The 20,072-nt window shown below is 39.2% G+C and overlaps 2 protein-coding genes across 6 annotated transcripts in view; both read right to left on the bottom strand.

Moving 5' to 3' along the window:
* The window catches only part of CPNE1 (copine 1), a 42,337-nt gene that overhangs the window by 16,717 nt on the left and 5,548 nt on the right, over window positions 1-20,072 (bottom strand). For 2 of the 5 annotated variants that reach the window (XM_084538301.1, XM_084538303.1), the window contains exon 1: window positions 17,932-18,072. The exons of the other annotated variants lie outside the window; for them this stretch is intronic. The gene's annotated coding sequence lies outside the window, so the exon portion shown is untranslated. Of the gene's footprint in view, window positions 1-17,931; window positions 18,073-20,072 lie in introns of those variants that run through there. 5 annotated transcript variants of the gene reach the window in all.
* Window positions 13,453-18,052, bottom strand: RBM12 (RNA binding motif protein 12; the record flags this gene model as incomplete). Its single annotated transcript, XM_084538298.1, has 1 exon — window positions 13,453-18,052. One exon carries the CDS (start codon window positions 18,050-18,052, stop codon window positions 15,410-15,412), a length of 2,643 nt encoding a protein of 880 aa, XP_084394424.1. The 3' UTR covers window positions 13,453-15,409.

The raw sequence follows: 20,072 nt of genomic DNA, 5'->3' as shown, positions 1-20,072 counted from the left end.
AGCAAATAAAATATTGTGCTGCTTGAAAGTTCTAAGAAATGCTTTAAAGTGTGATTTTTTCCATAGAGAAGCTATTTGAGCAAGGTAGATTTGTTTGGCCTTTCTGGTATTTGCCTATCCACATAGCTTTCTCGTACTTGCACGGTGTAAATATTAATTATCTCAATAAAGAGATGAAGTTTTATTAGACACCTTTTGATCCCCTTAGTGCACCACTCAGCCCTCCCAATCTGCAATCTCCCCAGACAGATGTTACCCACGTCACTTAATACACTACAGCTGTAGTGATTGCAGCAGGACAAACAGTGCTGAATAAGAATTAGCAAAGCTTTAGACAAAGAGGATAACTGTTCATCTTTCTAAGGTCATCATCATCTGCTTTAACCCCAGTATCAAAGAGGCTAACGTGAAGTAGTCTGCACTGTTCAAACAACTAGTTAGAACCCTGTCTTCCACTTCAGCTTCATCCAACCTCAAATAAGATTCACAAAAAACCACCATCATCTTTAATACCACATTTCTCCTAAAAATCACAACAGTTACAGGTATCAGTTTTTCATTACCTACACGTGTTGTTCCACCAGACCAGCTAACTTCACACAAAGTCTCACCTCTGCATAGCCTGCAGTTCTACAAACAGCCATACACATCCACATGACATTGTTTGACAACAAAGATCAGGACAGCTAGCCTTGGCTTCAGGGCCAACATTTCTCCTCTTTATTTTCCGTATTGCAACAGACTTCTGTACCATCATGTAACCACTTTCCCTCCCCTGTACAGCACAAAGTGATTAGGAATCAAGTTGAAAATGTCAAAGAAATGTCTCCCCAAAATCTTCTGGCATCTCCGGACAACAGCCATCCCTTCCCAGAAGGGAACATTACTATAGGTCTGAATTTGCATGTAGAATGAGTCCCTAACCATTTGTTCAACGCCATGTTACAGAGACACTGATGAGGAAAGTTGAGAGCTTGCACTAGGAACCGTTAAACCACACAAGAAAGCCAGAAGGTAAAGTGAAGCACCAGTCTTCACAATCACCTCCCACATGCTACCTGAATCTCTTCTCACATCTGTAGTAGTGAAACCATGAAATTACTCCACTGTCTCAAGGAACTGTCTTTCAGTACACCACACACAGATAAGTCTTTTTCTGCTATTCTAGATTTTAAAACATAAGAAATCCCTTGCAACACAGCCCAGATGGATTGTTTCTGTAGTTAGACCAGAAAGGATCCTTTCCAATTACATCTTCCTGTTCTATTTGGTGACTGCAGGGCACCAGGTGATGCACCCTTACGAAAAGAGGAGAGGTAGCTCCTCAGCAGATTGAGATAAAATACTCACATTTCATTTGAAAGTATCAGTTTGAATCTTTGCCAGCATTTGTTTATATGTTGCTGCCTACAGACATCCTTCAAAAGCCCACACTAAGCTTTTTTTTTTTTTTTTTACTTCACAGCTTTTCAAATACACTGTATGGTGTTCTCCAGTTCTAATCCATTCCTTTAGAAAGTAAAACAGAAAAATCCTGATCATGAACTACTCTACGTATCTCAGCAGAAAGAGGAAAAAGTAGGTGATCTGTCAAGACAGTTTATTTCAGTCAAGCCTGAAGATCTGCCTGGCCTCTCTCTAGGTGAACTTGGGTTTTGTTTGTTCTAGTTTTATTAATAGCCTTACTTTTATTCCCTGATGTGCATTCAAAGAACCAAACAATCTCATTTACCTCGAAGATTCAAGTCAACAATTGCAAAAATAAATTTCACGTTGTCTGAGTTTTCATAAAGCACACGTTTATGTATCCATTCATACACAATATATTTAGCTTGCGGAATTCCAGTAATTCATCTTTAATGACAGAATATTGTTTACATTTGTTGTGACAATGAAAAAAAATCCTTTTTTCAACAGTTCCAGAAACTCCGAAATGCGTTGATTTCTTATTTTCACCTCACAACAACCCTAGATGACTAATATTGATGTCTTATTTGAAACTTCTGGTTTCAAGAAGTTCAAAGACAAAGGATATTCCCAAAATGAAAACAGCCAATAAAGCAAACTGGTTTTCATAAAAGTATTAAAACACATCCAACTTAGAAAGTATTTATTAGAAAATGATCCTTAATAGCTTGCAACAACAATTTATCAAACAACTTACTTGCCACAGGCAAATTAAGGTACAGCATGATCTGGGAATCACAGCGCTATTCTAGCTGCACAAATTCAGAGTTTGCCAAGTAAAAATTAACTCCAAACAGATATATTCAAATTCTGTTTAGAATATATAAAACAGAGCCAGTGGATGCATCATAGCATAACAGGTTCAGAAAAAAAAGGCGACATAAGCAAGCCACTGGGTAAGTGTTGCTGTTAGAAAAGGCTTGTAAAATCACAACTGATGTTACACCACCAAGATCAACAATTTACACTGAGAATAGCTGCACACATCTGATCCAATGCTCTCACACCTCGGGGATCTCACTGTTGAGAGGCATCACCCATGAAGTTTCATCTTGAGCTGAATTCTGCACACTCCTTTCTCAAGGGAAGAGTTTCCAGCACTCGGCTTCAGATCCATCAGACACCTATGTTTTTGCCTTTAGTTAGGACATCACATAATATATTTTCTTTAAAATATGGTCTTACATCACCTGTGTTACTCCTATGAACTCAAGAGCAGGACACAACCCACAGAAGTCTACGCAAGATCCTGTGCTTGTAATCCACCAGTACTCCATAGAAGTTTTTCACTACTCAACCAGAAGTCATTCCCAGTTTTCAAGTAAACGCAAATCAGCTCCAGACCCTTAAGAACTATATATGCATTAAGAACTGCTCAGACAACCAAACTGAAGTCCAGTTTAAAAATGTCAAAATGATTAAGTCTTACTACACATACCACCTCTGCACTGTAAAGATGATCATGAATTCCAGGAGTTGTAATACACACAAAAAAGTAAATGCCATTTCATATTTCCAAACTGTTCTACACTAAATGGAGGCACACCAATAAATAAGTTGGAAGAACTGCAGCAAGGTCCTAAATAATGTAACCAAGACACCCCCCCCCCCCCCCCCAAAAAAAAAGCTGCATTCTAAAAAGCTGCATTCTAGGAAAACCATGTAGGAGATGCATGCTATACATGTAGAAGACTAACCCATTATCTGCTACTTTCTGGAATTTTATACAAGCTTTTCAGAATTTCCAACAATTCTCACATATTTTTATAGAAAAAAAGAAGTTTTCACACAGAAAAGAGCATTCTCCAATGTAAACAACATTAACTCCATAGATGAGCCTAGTAGTACCTTATACTTCTCTATTATTCCTGTACTGATTCTGCTTATGTACCAATGCTTAAAAGAGAATAAAACAAATAAAAGAAAGCAATGCCCACCTACACTTGAAAAAAGCCCTACTTAAAGATTTTAACTGTACAAATTCATAACCTTGAAGGGTTTCACATTTCCCAGAAGTGTCATGTATTGGTGTTTGAGGCATAAACAAACTTCTCTGTACTTATCTCCCTGCAATATGAAGGCCATCAATTAGTAGAGCCAGGAGCGACGCCTTCTGGAGAGAGGAATGTCAATAACACAGAATCCAGACAGTCTTGGGTCAGCTTGGTTTCACTGCTCCACAGAGGAAGTAATATAAGCAAGGATTTTGCACAAGAAAACCTTCAGTTTATTTTCAGTTATCACTAATAAATTCTCAACTGCATCTCTGTATACAACATTCATGCTACATCAATTTACACAAAATACTACACATCAACTTAAGAACTTCGTTAGAACTTGAGCTTGAAGTTTTAATGCACATGCTCAGAAATAACTGAACTCAATGAGGTTATTTGGTACTATTCTGGCTATAGCTTCCACCCTACATTGTGCTTACAAACACCACAAACACCAGCAATCCTGTTAGCAAAATGCACCAGCAATAACAGCTTCACCATTTTGGTGTTATGCTTCCCAACAACTCAATACACCTAGCACTTGTAACAAATTCCCAGTTAATAAATCATAATTTCCCAACAACCCTAAGGTAACCTTAGGGTTGTCCCTTGCTTAGTGAAATCTGATGTCTTGCATTTATTACCCTTACTTCTTCAAAAAAGGCTTTCTTTCCTCCCAAGATCCCTATGTGCACAGACTGTCAGATATAGTGCTTTCTCAGGTTACTAGTTCACTTTTCAGAGGACAGTCTGTAACACTTCAGATTTCAATATTTCAAAATCAACACTGGTGCGGAGTGCAGAAGTAGTGTCAGCTCCACTTTTTGTATGTATTACCAAAATAAAAATCTTAATATGATCATACTTTCCCAAGCCTCATGAGGCCCTGCCAGAAATAATAAAGCTAGATTTTGCATCACTAGATGCACTAAAAAGCATCTTCATTCAGAGCTGAAGTCATGAGACCCGCATGGGGAGGACAGTGCACAAAAATTACTAGTGATTACAGCTCCTCTGCAGCACTCTGGATCTCCCATGGGCCCCACAGCCCAGACCACTGAAGAGTTACAATTTTCCACCCTTTCATTACTCCTAGGGATTGATCGGGAAAGGGACAGGTAGGACTAGCAGTAGAAATTTCTACATGCAGATAACAAATTCTGTTCTTTATATGCAGTGTTTCATGTTATCTGGCATCATGCATCTTGATTAATTAATCAAAACTTTGGAAAAAGGAGGTTGCTTAGCCATTATTACAAACTTCATTTGTTTCACATTTCTTGCCATCTGCTAATCATTAAGCAAAACATTAAAAGCACCTTTCTAACCAAGGTGCTCTAACCAAGCCAGGTGCCAGCCTGATGAGTTACCTGTGCTCCACCCAGCAGCCTGAACACCTGGGAAGAGCAGCCACGAGGACAGGCACACAGCCCCCAAGCAGGGGAAAGCTGGCACGCATTTCTGAAAGGCACAATGTTTGGCTGTGCTGACACAGAAGTGACCCAAGCCCTGACCGAGGTAGGCAGGTGGCCAGCTGCCAACACAGGCAAGCCTTTCTGAGCTCCAAATTTGACTCCAAGCCATAGGAGAGTAGATTTATTGATTACAACATGCCCACAACACTACTGAATATAGGTGGAAGTTATGACCTACTTCTACTTACTGAGCTGTCTCCACATGAGCCAGAAGCTCCAGGATCACCACCAGAATTATGTTTTCTGTACCTAAAGGTGGCCTCCTGGCCCACATGCTGTAGTGGTGCTGTGGCAACCTGACCTTTGGGAGAGGTCCAAGAAATGACTGAGCAGGGACAAATCTCATTTATGCTAATAAAAATAATAAGTTTAGGACAGTTTAAAAAAAAAAGTCCATGTAATCATAACCAACAAGGTCAGAAGAAAAGCCTGTGACTTTTTTAGTATAGTCTCATTTTGATGAAGTAAACAAACAGATCAACTCTTATTCTATTTCAAATACCAGTTTGAACCCGATTGTAGTGTATGACAAGCTAACACCTCAAAGTTAAGCCAGTTATAAAGATAAAATCTTAAAGAGCTAGTTTTACAAGCTCCTCCTGTGAAAGAAAAAGCAGTTCCCCATAACACTTAACAGCAGACTTAAAAAAAAAAAAAAAAAAAAGTATTGAAAAACTAACCTAAAGCAAGTTAGGGCTTTAGAGTCAATCATTCATTTGGCTTAATGTGGAACATGTAACTGCAACCCCTGAATCGCTCATTAAGTTCACCCACCAAATAAGACTTTTTCTGTACTTTCTACATACATATTCAGCTGCTATACTTTTTGCCCTGTGATTCTCAAAAATTACCAAAATATAATGAACTTGATTTAAAAACAAAAACAACCCAGCTCAACCACTATGACCTTGTAATAACACAACACATTTTACACACTTTTGCCTTTCTCAAGGAAGACTTCGTTTTTTCTATTGAAATTTAACTATTCCAATCTCAGGCACAACCACGTGAAGATTCTGTCCCGTGCCTCAAATTAATTAAGCTGGTTATGGCTCAGACTTCCACGTTGAGCATGAACTCCTCAAGCAGAGACTGAAGACTGCACCATATTCCTCCTCTATTACACTATGCTGCAACAGGGCCTACAGGTACTTCAACATAACCCTTCTTACTTACACACATCCATGATTTTTGAGGATACTTCTTGGTGTTCATTCTTCTGCTTCCTCTAGCATCCTCTACCTTTCCCAAGAGCTGGAAAACCAACGCCCAACGCATCCCATTCTTACTCTAGAGCCTGCATGATTTTATCTACTCCCTCAAACGCAGACACGACGTTATACAGGTGATGGTGCGGCAGAAGTCACTGAGGTACATCTCTTCAGACTAGTACATACTGCACCAACAGCATAGCTTCAAAATAAAACTTTAAGGAACATGTCAGCAGTATACATTTTTACCAGAAGTCTTTGCTGTTTTACCAAATGAATTCATGCAACTTAAGAATTCCGGTGATCACTTAATGAAAAATGGGCCATGTTTCTTGTTTTTATTGCACTACAGAATTATGACTAAAAAGGGTGAGATTTCCCAGATGAACTTTGGACAGTCAGTTCTGGGTTGCTCTGGAGTTATTACTGCACAGTGACAACCTTTCCTAGAGAATGAGTACGAACATAAAGCAGAAGCTACCTCTCAAGTTTTTCTCTCCTTATAGAATCACACTACATCTCCAAGGCTCTCTCTTCCATGGACTTTAACTCCTCTGAAATATGATCCAGAAACAAACCCTGTAATATTTCTGCAGGGCTCATAAGCAACCGATTTCTTAAAATGTATTCATTGCTAGTTTAGCCTCATATGCCAACATGGTCTTTCAATGTTTACTCCTCCTTCTGAGTACGTCCTTTCTTCAAGGTAAAGATTCACATTCCCAATACTTTTCTGACACTTAATTATTGCCATCTGTAGTTGCATATCTTCACTTCTTCATCCTAATCTGTTGCAGAATAATGCTTAAAAAAAAAAAAAAAAAAAAAAAGAAAAACCTGTGAAAAGCCACCACCACAATAGCCCGATATCAAGGAAGTACAACCAAGGAAAGGATTTGGTAAAGGAACTCAAAGTTGTTTGTTTTCACCTCTTCCCCCATTCAGACTAACAACAGAAGTATTTAAAAGGCCAGGTGAAGAAAAGCACTACGAAAGCACAAGACATTTACCTTGTGTCCCTTTTCTGTCCTCCTTCAGATCCAACGTCTCCTGCCAGTCTACCTTCCCAACAGCATGAAGGCACCTATTAGAGCTGCAAGTTCAAACTACTCTACTTATCCCAGCACAAGTGGTCCAAAACGAACATATACTCTTCTTTCATTTAGGAGATAGATGCCATTACTGCAAACAGCTATCTCCTCAAGTGCTTATTCTATGTCTGCTCTCTGTAGTGTATACTCTGCAGGTTTTCAGCCTCTTCTCTAAAGAAGTCTGTTGTCAGTAAGTTTGATTTTATCTTATTTTCTCCAAGTCAAATAAACCATTCCAATGTTTTTAATGAACATGACCAAACAAGGGCAGTGGAAAGTTCATTTAGCAAGTAATAGTTATTTGATGAAAAAGAAGTGTAAATTTAACAGCTGTAAAAGTATGAATTACTTTTACTCTACACAGAGAGAGAACTTGGAGTTACCACCATTAGATGGAACCTGGAAACTCACATCACAAGTTGCAGCTTCTCTGGGCACCAGAGGGCTGCCTCTGTAGGAGAACAGCCAAATGCCTAAGACAAGTAAGATGCCAGGACTTAGGTGCCAAGACTCAGCACACTAACAGTTTGTTCACAGATTCTTCATCGACGGGGTTTTTATGTGTACCTAGTGCAGCAGCAGCAGGATTTGAAGATCACCAAAGGATTACAACAACATCTGTTTTTATATTATAGATGTAAATAACCTTGGAGTGTGGGCTGCTCTTTAAAAACATTCAAAAACAATGGGTTCATGCCACCTTTTCAAGACTAGCAAGGGAGAAGGGAATGTTATATACTTCTATCACCTCACCACAGCATGCACAGATCTCTATTACAGGGACCACTCTTGCCTTTCACCTTCCAGTTCATAACAGAATTTAATGACAACGCTACAGTCATATTCAGCCAGGTCACTGCACCAAAATAGCTGATATTTTGTAGAGATAAGTAATGTGGAGACTAACATTAGGATTTCTATTACATAGTAATTTATCATTGCTTTAGTTTAAATCACAGTATTTTTGTATTGGAAAACTTACACTTCTGACTTAAGTTACTTTCTTAAACGCACATCTAAAGACAGATTTCCACAAGAAGTTTCATGCTAAAGCATGAACCATCCAGCAGAAGGAAGACACTGCTTACACACTCTCCTTTCTACTGCCAGGATTAGAATAGCTAAACACCACCGCATTCAAAGAAATAGCATGACACTTAGCTTGCACTGCAAGGAATAAATGCTATTTGGATTATCACTAACAAAAATATGGTGTCAGTTATCCAGGGGGATGGATGCGAAGCTGGATGACAAGCCTCCTTAAAAAAATTCAGGGCCTTTGTGCAGTACATTGTTAGGTGGTATGTACTTTATAAAACATACTTTAAAATTTTTCTGAGATGCCTTAACATGCAATTTACTCAAAATGCTTTTATACATACACAGGTAGTATCACTGACAAAGTAAAAGAACTACAGTGTCTTTGAACAACTGACCATCCAGAACAGTTCCGATTTAAAGCTTAAGAAAAATGTGGGTACTTCACAATCTTACATTAACTGTTCCTATTAGTAAACAGCAAGCCATTTAGATCAATTACAGACCTCATATTCTACCATTAATAATTCAATTTAAGTCTCATATTAGTTTAGAAGTTTAACTGGCTACTCACTGTTTTATTTTGCTCTTTTTTCACACAAGCTCGGTGCGAAGTTTTTAGACCACAAATAGTTTTCATTAGATTAAGGCATCACTTCGTGGCTTTTTGTTTTGTTTTTGGCTTTTTTTTTTTTTTTTTTTTTAACTAAAGCCAAGGTGAAACTTCTACCTCCACTTTAACCCTAGCAACTTTTCACTGATGTGAAAGCTGATGCTTCATTAAGTTGCTTCTGCCATTGATTTAACAGTGACCAGAAGGACAAGCTCACTATGCACCACCACCCTGCACACACACTTACCTCACCTCTGAAAAGTGTTCAGGTCCACAGATGAAAAACTCTATGCTCTAAAACCCGCTCCTTTCATTCTTAGAAGACTAGACCTAAGACAGAAGGCTGTCTCTGCAGGAATGCTGTAATAAGGGGAGGGAGGGGGTCCTAGACAGGTTAATTGGCAATATTTAATAACTCTACCTCCCCTCCGCCCCTTGATGAAGAAGTTTTCCCTATATTCAATGAGCTGCTAGTGTCTGATTTACTTTCATTAGCCTCTTTGCTTTTGTAGCTAGTTGCATTTAGCTTTCCTCAAGAACATGGGATTTATAAATATTGTCCTTTTATTAGAGACATTTGGCCAATAATGAAACTGTATAAGAAACGTAAAAGAAGTTTGAGTTGAGTTTCCTGCCAAACAAGCAAGGACTTTTCACATTCCATATCCGTTGTCCTGTCAAAACAAGCAGTGACATTTTAGTAACTTCTGAAAACGACGTTTTTTGTAAAAGGTCATTTTATGGAACACGTTCTCGCAGATGCTGTTAAAGCACGCAGGTCACCAAATAAGTAGGTGCTATATAGAGGCTTGAAATCTTCCTCAGCAAGCAAGAACAATTCCACAAGTTTTTAACCGAAAAAGGCACTTAAAGTTTCCTAAAACGAATTTTTGAAGTAGGTTAGGTTCTGACCACATTGCAAGTTTCCATCCCAAAATCTGTCTTAATTTCTACGTGGCTAGAAAACATTTCTAAGCTTTCTACTATCACACAGAGCAACACTACATCCACATAATTGTATATAATGAGAAATGACTGATGTGAAACTAATTGTGTGTAACCGTGAAACAGATAGCTGGAAGTTCTACCTACCTTCAGATGGTCAGAGATCAAAGTCATATCATCCTACAGATTCTTTGATTAAAGACACTGTAACTACAGTAGGAAGATTTCAAAAGGTCACCAGCCTTCCAGAAGCAGCGACAGGTCCAAAAACCTGACTCTGCCAACCATGCAAGTTTCACGCAGGATCAATTCCTGTTTCCCTGTTGCAAGCCTGCCAAGTCCTAATTTTTCCATTTCAGAATTTACAGGGAAATTACAGTCCCTCAACCATGTACAGTAAAGGCAAAGAAAACACTTGTTATCCCCACCCTATCAAGTTATCCTGGCAGTAATCTACTACCCAGTAAATGAAGAACAACAGTCTATTCATTGGTAACGTAACAAAATTCCTCCCAAAAGCTGGGCAAAAACAGTGAAGTTAGCATGAAAGCAGTAAATTCAGAGTTATAAAACTGATTTTGTGGAAAATACTCTCATAAAAGAAATCTCTCCCAATTTGAAAGCTTGCATTAACGTGTTTGAGATGCAACTGCTAAGGCTATCTTCAAATAGCTATGCATGTGAGAGCATACAAGAGAAAGCCAGCCAAAAAGGAAGAAGCTTTGACCTACAGCAATGAAAGAAACTGCCTGCTTGCTTCTCTCCTGAACTGCCATGCTGTGTATACATATACAAAAACAAAAGAACGACAAAGGAAACTGCGCACAAGTGAGTGCCACTCGGTGAAAACAAGAGTCACAACTAAACCGTCTACCACCTGTGAACCACCACCTGCGTTCAGTCTGGAGCAATGGAAAAGAAACGCTTCTAGAACTATGTGTTTTTACATTTGGTATTTAAATCCATGAGTGAGAAGAATTCAAATCAGGAATGTGTGAAGCCCTCCAAACACAAACAACACCCAAATACATGCCATAAAGGAACAAAGCTCTGAGAAGTCATCTATATAGAAAACAAGCTAGAGCATACCTACCTGATCAAAAGTTAGGGAAAGAAAAGGGGAGCTCCATATGCAGCCACAAGCCTTAGTCAAATACATACAACCAACCGAGGAAAGCCAAATCTTTCAACATCATGTTATCACTGCCGAAAACAGGTATCAAGAGCTCCCTTGAGGTTACCATTCCTTCAGAAGCATTTAAAAGGCAGCTTCACTTCCTCTTTCACCAGGAGGAAGAAACATTCAACTCCATACACAAACCATCTCAGATTTCCCAAAGACATGCAAGAGAGCACACACCCACAAAACAGAAAGCAGCACCAGCAAACCTGCAAGGGGCAAAGACAAGCATTTATCTGGCAACACTGCTTCCAGGCCCAAGGCACCATTTCTGAAAAACCTCTCACAGAAACAAAATTTAAAATTGCTAATTGCTTCCTATTATACCAGTCCAGGTTCAAAACTGCCTCGTTCCATCAGTTATCAAAGTTAGAAGCTGACCTTTTGCTTGCACTGGTCTTTGTATGAAACAGAAATTGCAATCCTCTGATTTAGGGATAATCATCTAGAAACAACTACTCTCAAACAGTGGTCCACAGTCCAAATAGTAGGTCCGTAACATGAAGTTGTTCCAAGTGTAAAGACTAGAAGGCCAACAAGGTTCAGAGGCGCACACAGCTCAACAAGACATTGAGGACCGACACCATTCACTGCTTTGGAACCACCACGCTAGAAGACTGAGGAGGAACAAGATACAGACACTGAAATCATGATTTATAGTTAACGCACCATTCGTGTACCTTGGTAACCAGAAAAAAATATATTTTTCCCTAGAGTCTGCAGTCTTTAGTATACCAACAGTCTCAGGGAAAGATGCCAACAATTTTATATAGTAGAAACAACAATATCTTCAAGGACAGCCTGAACAATTTAGCACAACCGACCAGCAGGTATGTTCTTTACAAGGCAGACCATCAAAATCAACTGGAGCACAACCAGTCTTCGTTTTTGCATCAATCTTCCTCTCTATTTGCAACAAATTCAAAGCATAAACATTCAAGAACATTTAACACTATGAAAGGAACAGCTTTCATCCTTCTTAAAACTATAAAGCCTCAAACTGCTTAGAAGCCTACACTGAAAATGTGGCAACACTAACATCAATTCTCTATTGAAGTGTTTTCTATAGTATTACCAAGTTCAGATTTGTTAAAAAAAAAAAAAAAATCTGATTGGAACATTTACGTGTAACTATTTGAAAACTTGGTAGCCTTGATGTTATGCTTTCACGTAACTGTTACAGTTCTCCCATGTGGGTCACAAATTTCTCATTGAATAATTTATTATAGCCATGCTTTCTCTTGTGAATGATATGATTGCTGTTAAACACACACAACGTGACAAAAATATGTAACGCTCTATCAGTTACTTTAACAAGTAGTACTTCGACACAAACACTTAAGGAACTGCTAAAAACACCAACTTAACCAGTTGCATAAACACAAGTACCTTCTTTCCATAGTTGGAGGAAGGTGAGACACCAGTTTCGCTGTATTGTTCCAACCAGGCTATACAGGATGTCAGTTCTGGCACTCAAAGCATCAAAGCCAGAGCAGCTGATTCCTTCTAATACTACTTCTTGTTAGCAAACAACGTTGAAGTGTATTAGAGGGCAGTTACATACTTTGCACAGTGGAGACAAGACCCCTAAGGTCCTACCCCTTATTTTTAAGGCTGTTCGTATAAACATCTGCAAAATAAAGAATTTCATCACATCCAGTTACATAGTTTGATATCAGAGTATCCTCCATAGTTTATCACAACATTCAGTTTAAGACTGCTTCTACTATGAAACTGTTCCTATGTTTATAGGAAACCTCTAACTATTATTTACAACTAATACTTGATATAGATCTTTATCTACACTTTAGAAGATCTATAACAATTCAGGACAGCAGCCGTGTTGTTTATACTACATGCTGAAATTCTAAGTATGTTAGGACTTCTGCTTTTTCCAAGGGCCTACACTTGAGAATGGTTCTTTACTCATTTACGCAAAAAAGAAAAGGAACACCAACTGATTGGCAAAACGAGGAGCTCCTTCACTGCCCCAAATCCTTCACTTAAGCATTCCATCCGTGTCCATGTTCCAAACACCAATGGCTTTTTATATTCATTTACACATTTTTAAAATAAGCATTTAAATATCCTTATCCATACAGAAAATCAAGAATCAGAAAGTGATTTCCAAAACAAACCTGCACTTTTAGAAAGTTCAAAGGAACACACACACAAGCATGTTTCACAGAATATGCTGTGTCTAACGCAAACACCAGTAACCCTGTAGCCATTACCAAGAGAATCAAGAGAAATGATATCAAAAGTAACAAAAAAAAAAATCTGTGTATCTAATTCCAGACACCTGTAGTTTAATTACATTTCACAACAAGGCAAGCATTGCTGTGATTCATTTGAACTTGAAAAAGTTATCACCAGTTTCTGCAAGTCAACACACGCTAATATCTTAAATCAATTCTGTGAACAATGAAGCCAAGTTTTCCTTTTCAGTAATTTTATTCTAATGTGAAACATGAAGAAACAAGCACCCAAGTAACTCCAATATAGTATGAAACTTTAATAAAAGTTGTTTAAAAAACAAAGAGCAAAATTTTAAAAATAAACTGAAAGGCTTGACTCCTAATCACACATCTTTCTGACATCAGCAAGAGTACTTTCAGACTTTCAAAGAAAAACAGATCTGCTGTTGAAACATTACTCCCAAAGACTGTTGAAACGCATAACATGAAGCTTCAGAGACAGACAGTTTTATTAACAGGAGGCTTAATTTTAAACAGTATATACAAATCACATGACTTTTCCAAAGTTGGGACCACCTAATAAGCTGTCAAAAAACAAAATTATGCTAATGAATTACAGAAGCATCTGTGTAATGTGACCGCCTCTTTATTGAAGTACACCTTTATACAATCCTTCCACATATTCCTGTACTGTGAAATCCTCTCAGGATGCAGCGCCGCACAGGTTTCCAAATCTCTCCTACATACCACATGAATAAAACTGTTGCCACTTGCACCTCTCAATTTTGCCTGACAACACACTTCAGTGTTCCATGATATGCAACACCAAAAGGCACTGTTTTTCTTGTCCAAAAAACAAAACAGTTTAAAGATTACCATGTTTAAGTACAATGATTTGCAGGGAATAGCAGGATTTTTCAGGCAATGCCCAAGTCTTAAAATTTATCATAAGCCAAGCAAGGATGAACCAAAAGTTTCTACTTTCCAACTTGTGAATTACTTCCTTTCCAATTCTCCATTTTTCCATGAAAGGTTTTACTGCACAGCAAAGAAAATGGCAACTCTTTACAGACTTAAATACAACAGCACAAGTTTATTGCAAAAATATATAGTAAACTCAGTATTTTCAAGTTTTGGAAAAAAATAAATTTTATCTCTGAATTCACCCATAGCAATAATTCACGACAGAGTTGCTGAAGATAAAAGCTTCTTTCATATATAAACTAATTTAAAACTTTAGCTGGACTCCAATCTTCTACTAATAATCACCACTTTGGTTCTCTTAGCAGAGACTCTATGTAAGTAGTTCAAAAGACACATGAGAAATACAACATCAATATCCAACTAGTGTCAAAGATCCCATCCCAACTGGTTCATGTAATCCTAACAAATCAAGCTACTTAAACAATAATGAGTATTTTCAAGTTGTTACTTCTACTGAAAACGTTTTAAGTGTACTATAAAACTCATATGATGTTTGAGGTTAGCTATACTTGTGGCAAAAGTCTTATTCTGCACAGTTATAATTGCAATATATAAATAACTAAAGGTTATTCCACAAAGAACAGCTTGAATTTTACAGAACGATTCTGCTCATACTTAAAGGAATTAGTTCGGTAGACATATCAGCAATGGGCATAATTCAACTGTTCGTACAGCGAGAATCTTGGAAAAAAATAAAGATACATACACAAAACAATGAATCTGTGTACACTGAGAATTCATTCAATTGGAAGGGTAAAATCAGGACTTGAAACAAAGCTTTGACCTGTAAACAAAGCAAATTCAGCCAGCTTTTAACCAAATCTAGAAATAGCTATCTATTTTACAATGGCTTGCAAGAGCACCCACTGAAGAGCTTCACTGACTTCATCTATTTCCCTTATCCGAAACTACATAAAACCAATCTAGATTCCTTGATAAGCACTGTGTCCAGTATAGTTCACCAAACCTCTATGATGAAAAGCAATCTGCCTACCTTCTCCACACATTTGTACGGGAAAATCCACTGCGCGCGTATCCTTGCAGTGTTTCTTCTGTAATGGCTAACCCAGTGCTCTGTCTTATCAAAACAAGTCTGGTTTACAGTTTAAACAATCCACAGGTTCTATCCTGGAAATACTATAAAAACCAATCCGGATGCATTTATCACAGCACTATGAATATCTATTCTACAACTACTTCATATTAACAGCTACCCTAAAACAAGTTTTACTTTTCTTGAGCCTATAGGCCTGTCATTTAAATCAACAACAGCTGCCATTGCTTCATCACGAGACTCAAATGCAACCATTGCTTCTCCTGTGGGCATGCCTTTCTCGTTGTATTTTAAGCACACTGAACTAGGGATCACTTGGTAACCATAAAAGAAATCCAGAATTTCATCCACCGAAACAGTAAAGGGCATATTTTGCACTTTTATGACAGTTGGTCCTGGCTTCCCAGACCCTGTTCCAAAACCTGGGGGTCCACTAATATGTATGTTTCCCGGTCCAGGTCCAAACCCCGGAGGTCCACTTAAATGCCCAAGACCACCAGCAATTCCTGGAGGGCCACCACCAAAATTGGGGGGTCCACTTAAATTGCCAGGACCGTTACCAAAACCCTGAGGGCCCCCTCCAAAACCTGACGGTCCACTCAAATTACCAGGACCACCTGCAAAACCTGGGACCTCAATACCTGCACCAGGCAAACCACTACTTGCAACTGCAGGTATTCCTGGTCTAGCATCAGGAAAGCCACCTAATCCAGGTGGCGGCAGAGGCGGACCAAATGCGCCAGACCCACTAAAGTTACCAGGGAAATTAAATGGAGGGCCATTGTTCGCTTCTTTAGGATTCCCCCCCAAGAAGGCATGCTCCTCCGCAGCAGGGGCCTGTGCTCCAGGCACAGGTGCATTTCCTTGTATTGGTATTTTCAGTATCTTTTTCCCTTGAGACTGTGGGTTTCTCTCGATATCTCTCATTTCTTCTACAGTAATCAAACGTAACACAACATCTCTTCCATTCAGCTTTTTACGGTGCAAACGCTCTGCCTTACGAGCATCATCTTCAGCTTTAAACTGAACCAGTGCTTGTCCTAAGCCTTGCCCATTATTATCAACAAGAATTTGTACAGAATTTTCTTCTACTGCCAGTCCCTCTAGAAACTGAAGGATTTCCATTTTTGTTATATTGTACGGAATATTAGATATATGTGCACACAATTTTGGCAAACCTGACTCTGCCTCAGCATTCATGATGATTTCTCTCTGGTCATAGTTAAAGTTCTGCAATCTTTTACGAATCAGCTCTATCTTTTCTAACATTGCCTTTTTAGTAATTGGATGAACTTGAATGAAGCGATTCCCTATGTACTGCTTATGATGACACAAAGCTGCTTTGTAATCAGCTTCATTTCTGAACTCAACAAAACCCTCTCCAATTGCCTTCCCATTAGGTCCATAAGCTATATAGATGCTGTCTTCAACTATATCCAGCTTTTTAAAAAAATCTATTACATGTTTGTTCTCCGATTCAAATGGAAGACCTTTCAAATAAACACAGAAACCCTGTTCATGGGGAGATCTAGATCGTGACCTTTTCTGTCCACTAGGAGATTTGGACCTAGAATGAGCCTGTGGAGGAGGAGGGTGCGGTTGCCCAGAGGGACCCATGGTTTGCTTGAAAGTTATGTGGCCTCCAGCAGCCACCCACTGTCTCTCTGTTGCAGGACTAACTTCAACATAGCGCTGAATCATCAGCATTCTGTTTCGCTTCAGTGCTTCAAACGTATCTTGAGGAGAAAAGAACTTAACTAGTCCGTTTCCATTATTTCGACCTACATGATCCTTCAGCATATGGACTGCATCCACACGGAGCCCAAGGAAAAAGTCTTTCACATCAGATTCTGTTGCAGAAAAGGGCATTCCATGAACGCTGACATACAAATCGTCTGGATTGATTGGAATTGGTTTGACACTATTTTGAGAATTCATCTGGATAGGATTTACAGGATTCATGGGACCAATAAACAATGGATTCAAGCCGCTGTTCATATTCACTGCTGCTCCAGACCCATTCATTCCAGTGGGTAAAGGTGCTACGGGTGGAGGATTCATAGGAGGCATTCCCGATATGGGAGGCATAGGCGTCATCGGGGGTACAGGGGGCACAGGGGGTATTGGGGGAACCGGAGGAACAGGAGGCAGTGTGGGCACAGGAGGAGGAACAGGGATTGGGGGAATAGAAGGCATTGGTGGCAAAGATGGCATAGCTGGAATAGGAGGGATTGGTGGAGGAGGTACTGTATTCATTGGGGATGCTGTACTAGGTATAGTCGAGCTAAACGTTGGGCTACCAAAGGTACTCCCAAGATTTGGAGGTGCAGTCCCCATACTGGCAGTAGAAAATGTGGATATGTTTTTATTGCTCTCATGCACAGTAGTTGAAGCTGTTACTACACTAGGAGAAGGGTTATTAAAGTTAGGTACAGTAGTGGGCAAGTTAACCCTTCCACTCATTCCAGAACTAGGTGGTGGTCCTGACCTGCTAGCATTTGCTGGTGGCATATCTAGATTGGCAGTTTCGAAACGCCTACGACTGAGTTCTATCATGTTTTGCATTTCGGTTTTACTGCTTAGTAATAGTGTTACTTTAGACCCTTTAATTGTACCACCTGTGCGCATCATACCAAGCCTTGCATCTTCATCAGTGGCAAAAACGATGAAAGCCTCACCCAGTTCACCCCCTACAATATGCACGCCCCCATCAGGAATGGTCAATCCAGAGAAGAAGTGGCGAATGTCCATGGTCCCCGCCACAATCGGGAGACCTTGCAAGCGGATGACCACAGCCATGCTGCGCTGAAACAACACACACCTGCAGATGAGAAAAGGCAACGGCTATGTCAGACTACTGTTTATGACACCATGCAATTACCTACAGACACCATCTACTACATTTGTTTACATACTCCTAACATCTTGCAAAGATTAAGCATGTTTATATTCCAAGTTCCTTATTCGTGTTTGTTTACTTCACGCAGACTGAAGTATTAAACATTTACCAAAACAATTACTATACATTTTGCACTAGAAATTCCAAAGCAACTGTTAAACTGAGACCCGTAAGTGTCAGTGGAAAGAGAACTAGGGAACAGCACAAATTAGAACTATCATATCAATAGTTGAGTATTTAATGGAACATAAGCTAAATGCATTTTAGCCAAGCAAACAAAATTAAGTTACCATACACTGATATGGTATCCACTGTACCTGGCAAAGTGACTGCCAAGAATTCTGTACACCTATGAGCAATAAAAAGTTCTTTTTTTCAGTTGGTGACAGATTTTATCTTCAGGCAGGTGAAGAGGACTGAGAACATACAGGGAGTTATGAACAAAAACCCATTATGGACAACAGCATAAATCACTATCCATCCTGACAGAGGCCATCTACATTATAGCAACGTTAGATTTCACTCCTAGCAGAAGCAAGGGGTCAAGGCAAGAGTGAAGCTAACAGCTGTAAAATAGCCCCAGACATTTTGTGACTATACAGACCCCACCTGAACTAGAACAACACATGTGCATATCCTAGCTGGATATATGACCTTGAAGATTTAAAAAAAAAAAAAAAAAAAAAAAAAAAAAAAATCGAGCCATAACTGTAATAGCTGTAGATATTCAGTATAATATTGCATTTTCAATCTCTGGCATGAGTAAATGACTTCTACCTCTGCAGCTGAGGCTAGTGGACACTTAAGATTGATTTTGAACATCTAGATTTTGAGTTACCTTGCATACATTCTAAAGAACAACCTGCAGTCACATCAGAAGTACAAGATAAACAGAAAACTAGGTAATTCTCACTTATTCTTGACAAAGCTTCACTGAAGTCTGAAAGCAGCATAAGAATACTAGCACGATTCACCAGTTCCGAAGCCAGACTCTTATCCTAAATGCTCAGCAGTAGCGCCTTGTTTCATCTGAACCACCTTACCTCTGAAGCTTCTTGACTTCCTAGAGTACAAACCAGTTCAGTAACTACATGGAAGACCTCTAAGGTCACATGTAAGCGGCATTAAAATATTCAGTGGACATTTGAAATTGAGGATGAACCAGATGATACAATGCAACACCAAGAGGCAAAGCACCACCAGAAAGACCATCTTTTAGGCTATACACCAAAGATATGACCAACTGATAGTTATCTCATAACGTTCGCATTCAGTTGAGTACTGTATCCAATTTTGAAGTCAGCTACATTTGCCTGCCCAGGTATTCCAAACAGTTTAGAGTAGAAACACCTTGATTACATCCTAAACTACTAGGTAAAGTCACTATCCAACAATTTAACTATGTGGCATAAGGCTGAACTCAGTATGTAATAAAAACAAGAGTAATAATTCTTCCACAGGGAAGAACTGAATAAATTCTGCTTGCACACTGGTTACTCAAATGAGTACTGAAGTATTTTGTTCTGTTGCCCATAAACCAGAGTTAACCCCTTCTGTGCAGTAATGACCTCAAGCAACACACCGCTGTTGGAGGGCACTGGCCCACATCCAGCTGACAGGAGCCAAGCATGGGGAGACCCTTGCCAATAGCAGAGAAGCTCCTTGGCACAGCGTCAGCACTGCTGCTCTGCTCAGCGTACGTGAACATCTGATTCCTTGCTAGACCATCTTGAACAATACACTGGAACTTCCAAGATGAACATGAAAGCATCTCAAAAATCTACTTCTACATACCACTAGAAAACCCCCCTACTTCACCAAGGAACAACAGCAACAGAAAGTAAAATATATGCTAACCCTCAAGGATTATTTTTTAAAAAGCAACTTTCCCTACTCACGGCAACATAATAAAGCAACACT

Source organism: Aythya ferina (assembly GCF_964211825.1).
Source record: "Aythya ferina genome assembly, chromosome: 16".
NCBI classification, from domain to species: domain Eukaryota; kingdom Metazoa; phylum Chordata; class Aves; order Anseriformes; family Anatidae; genus Aythya; species Aythya ferina.
Note: the sequence above shows the minus strand (reverse complement) of the source record. Positions and strands in the feature narration are given on the sequence as shown.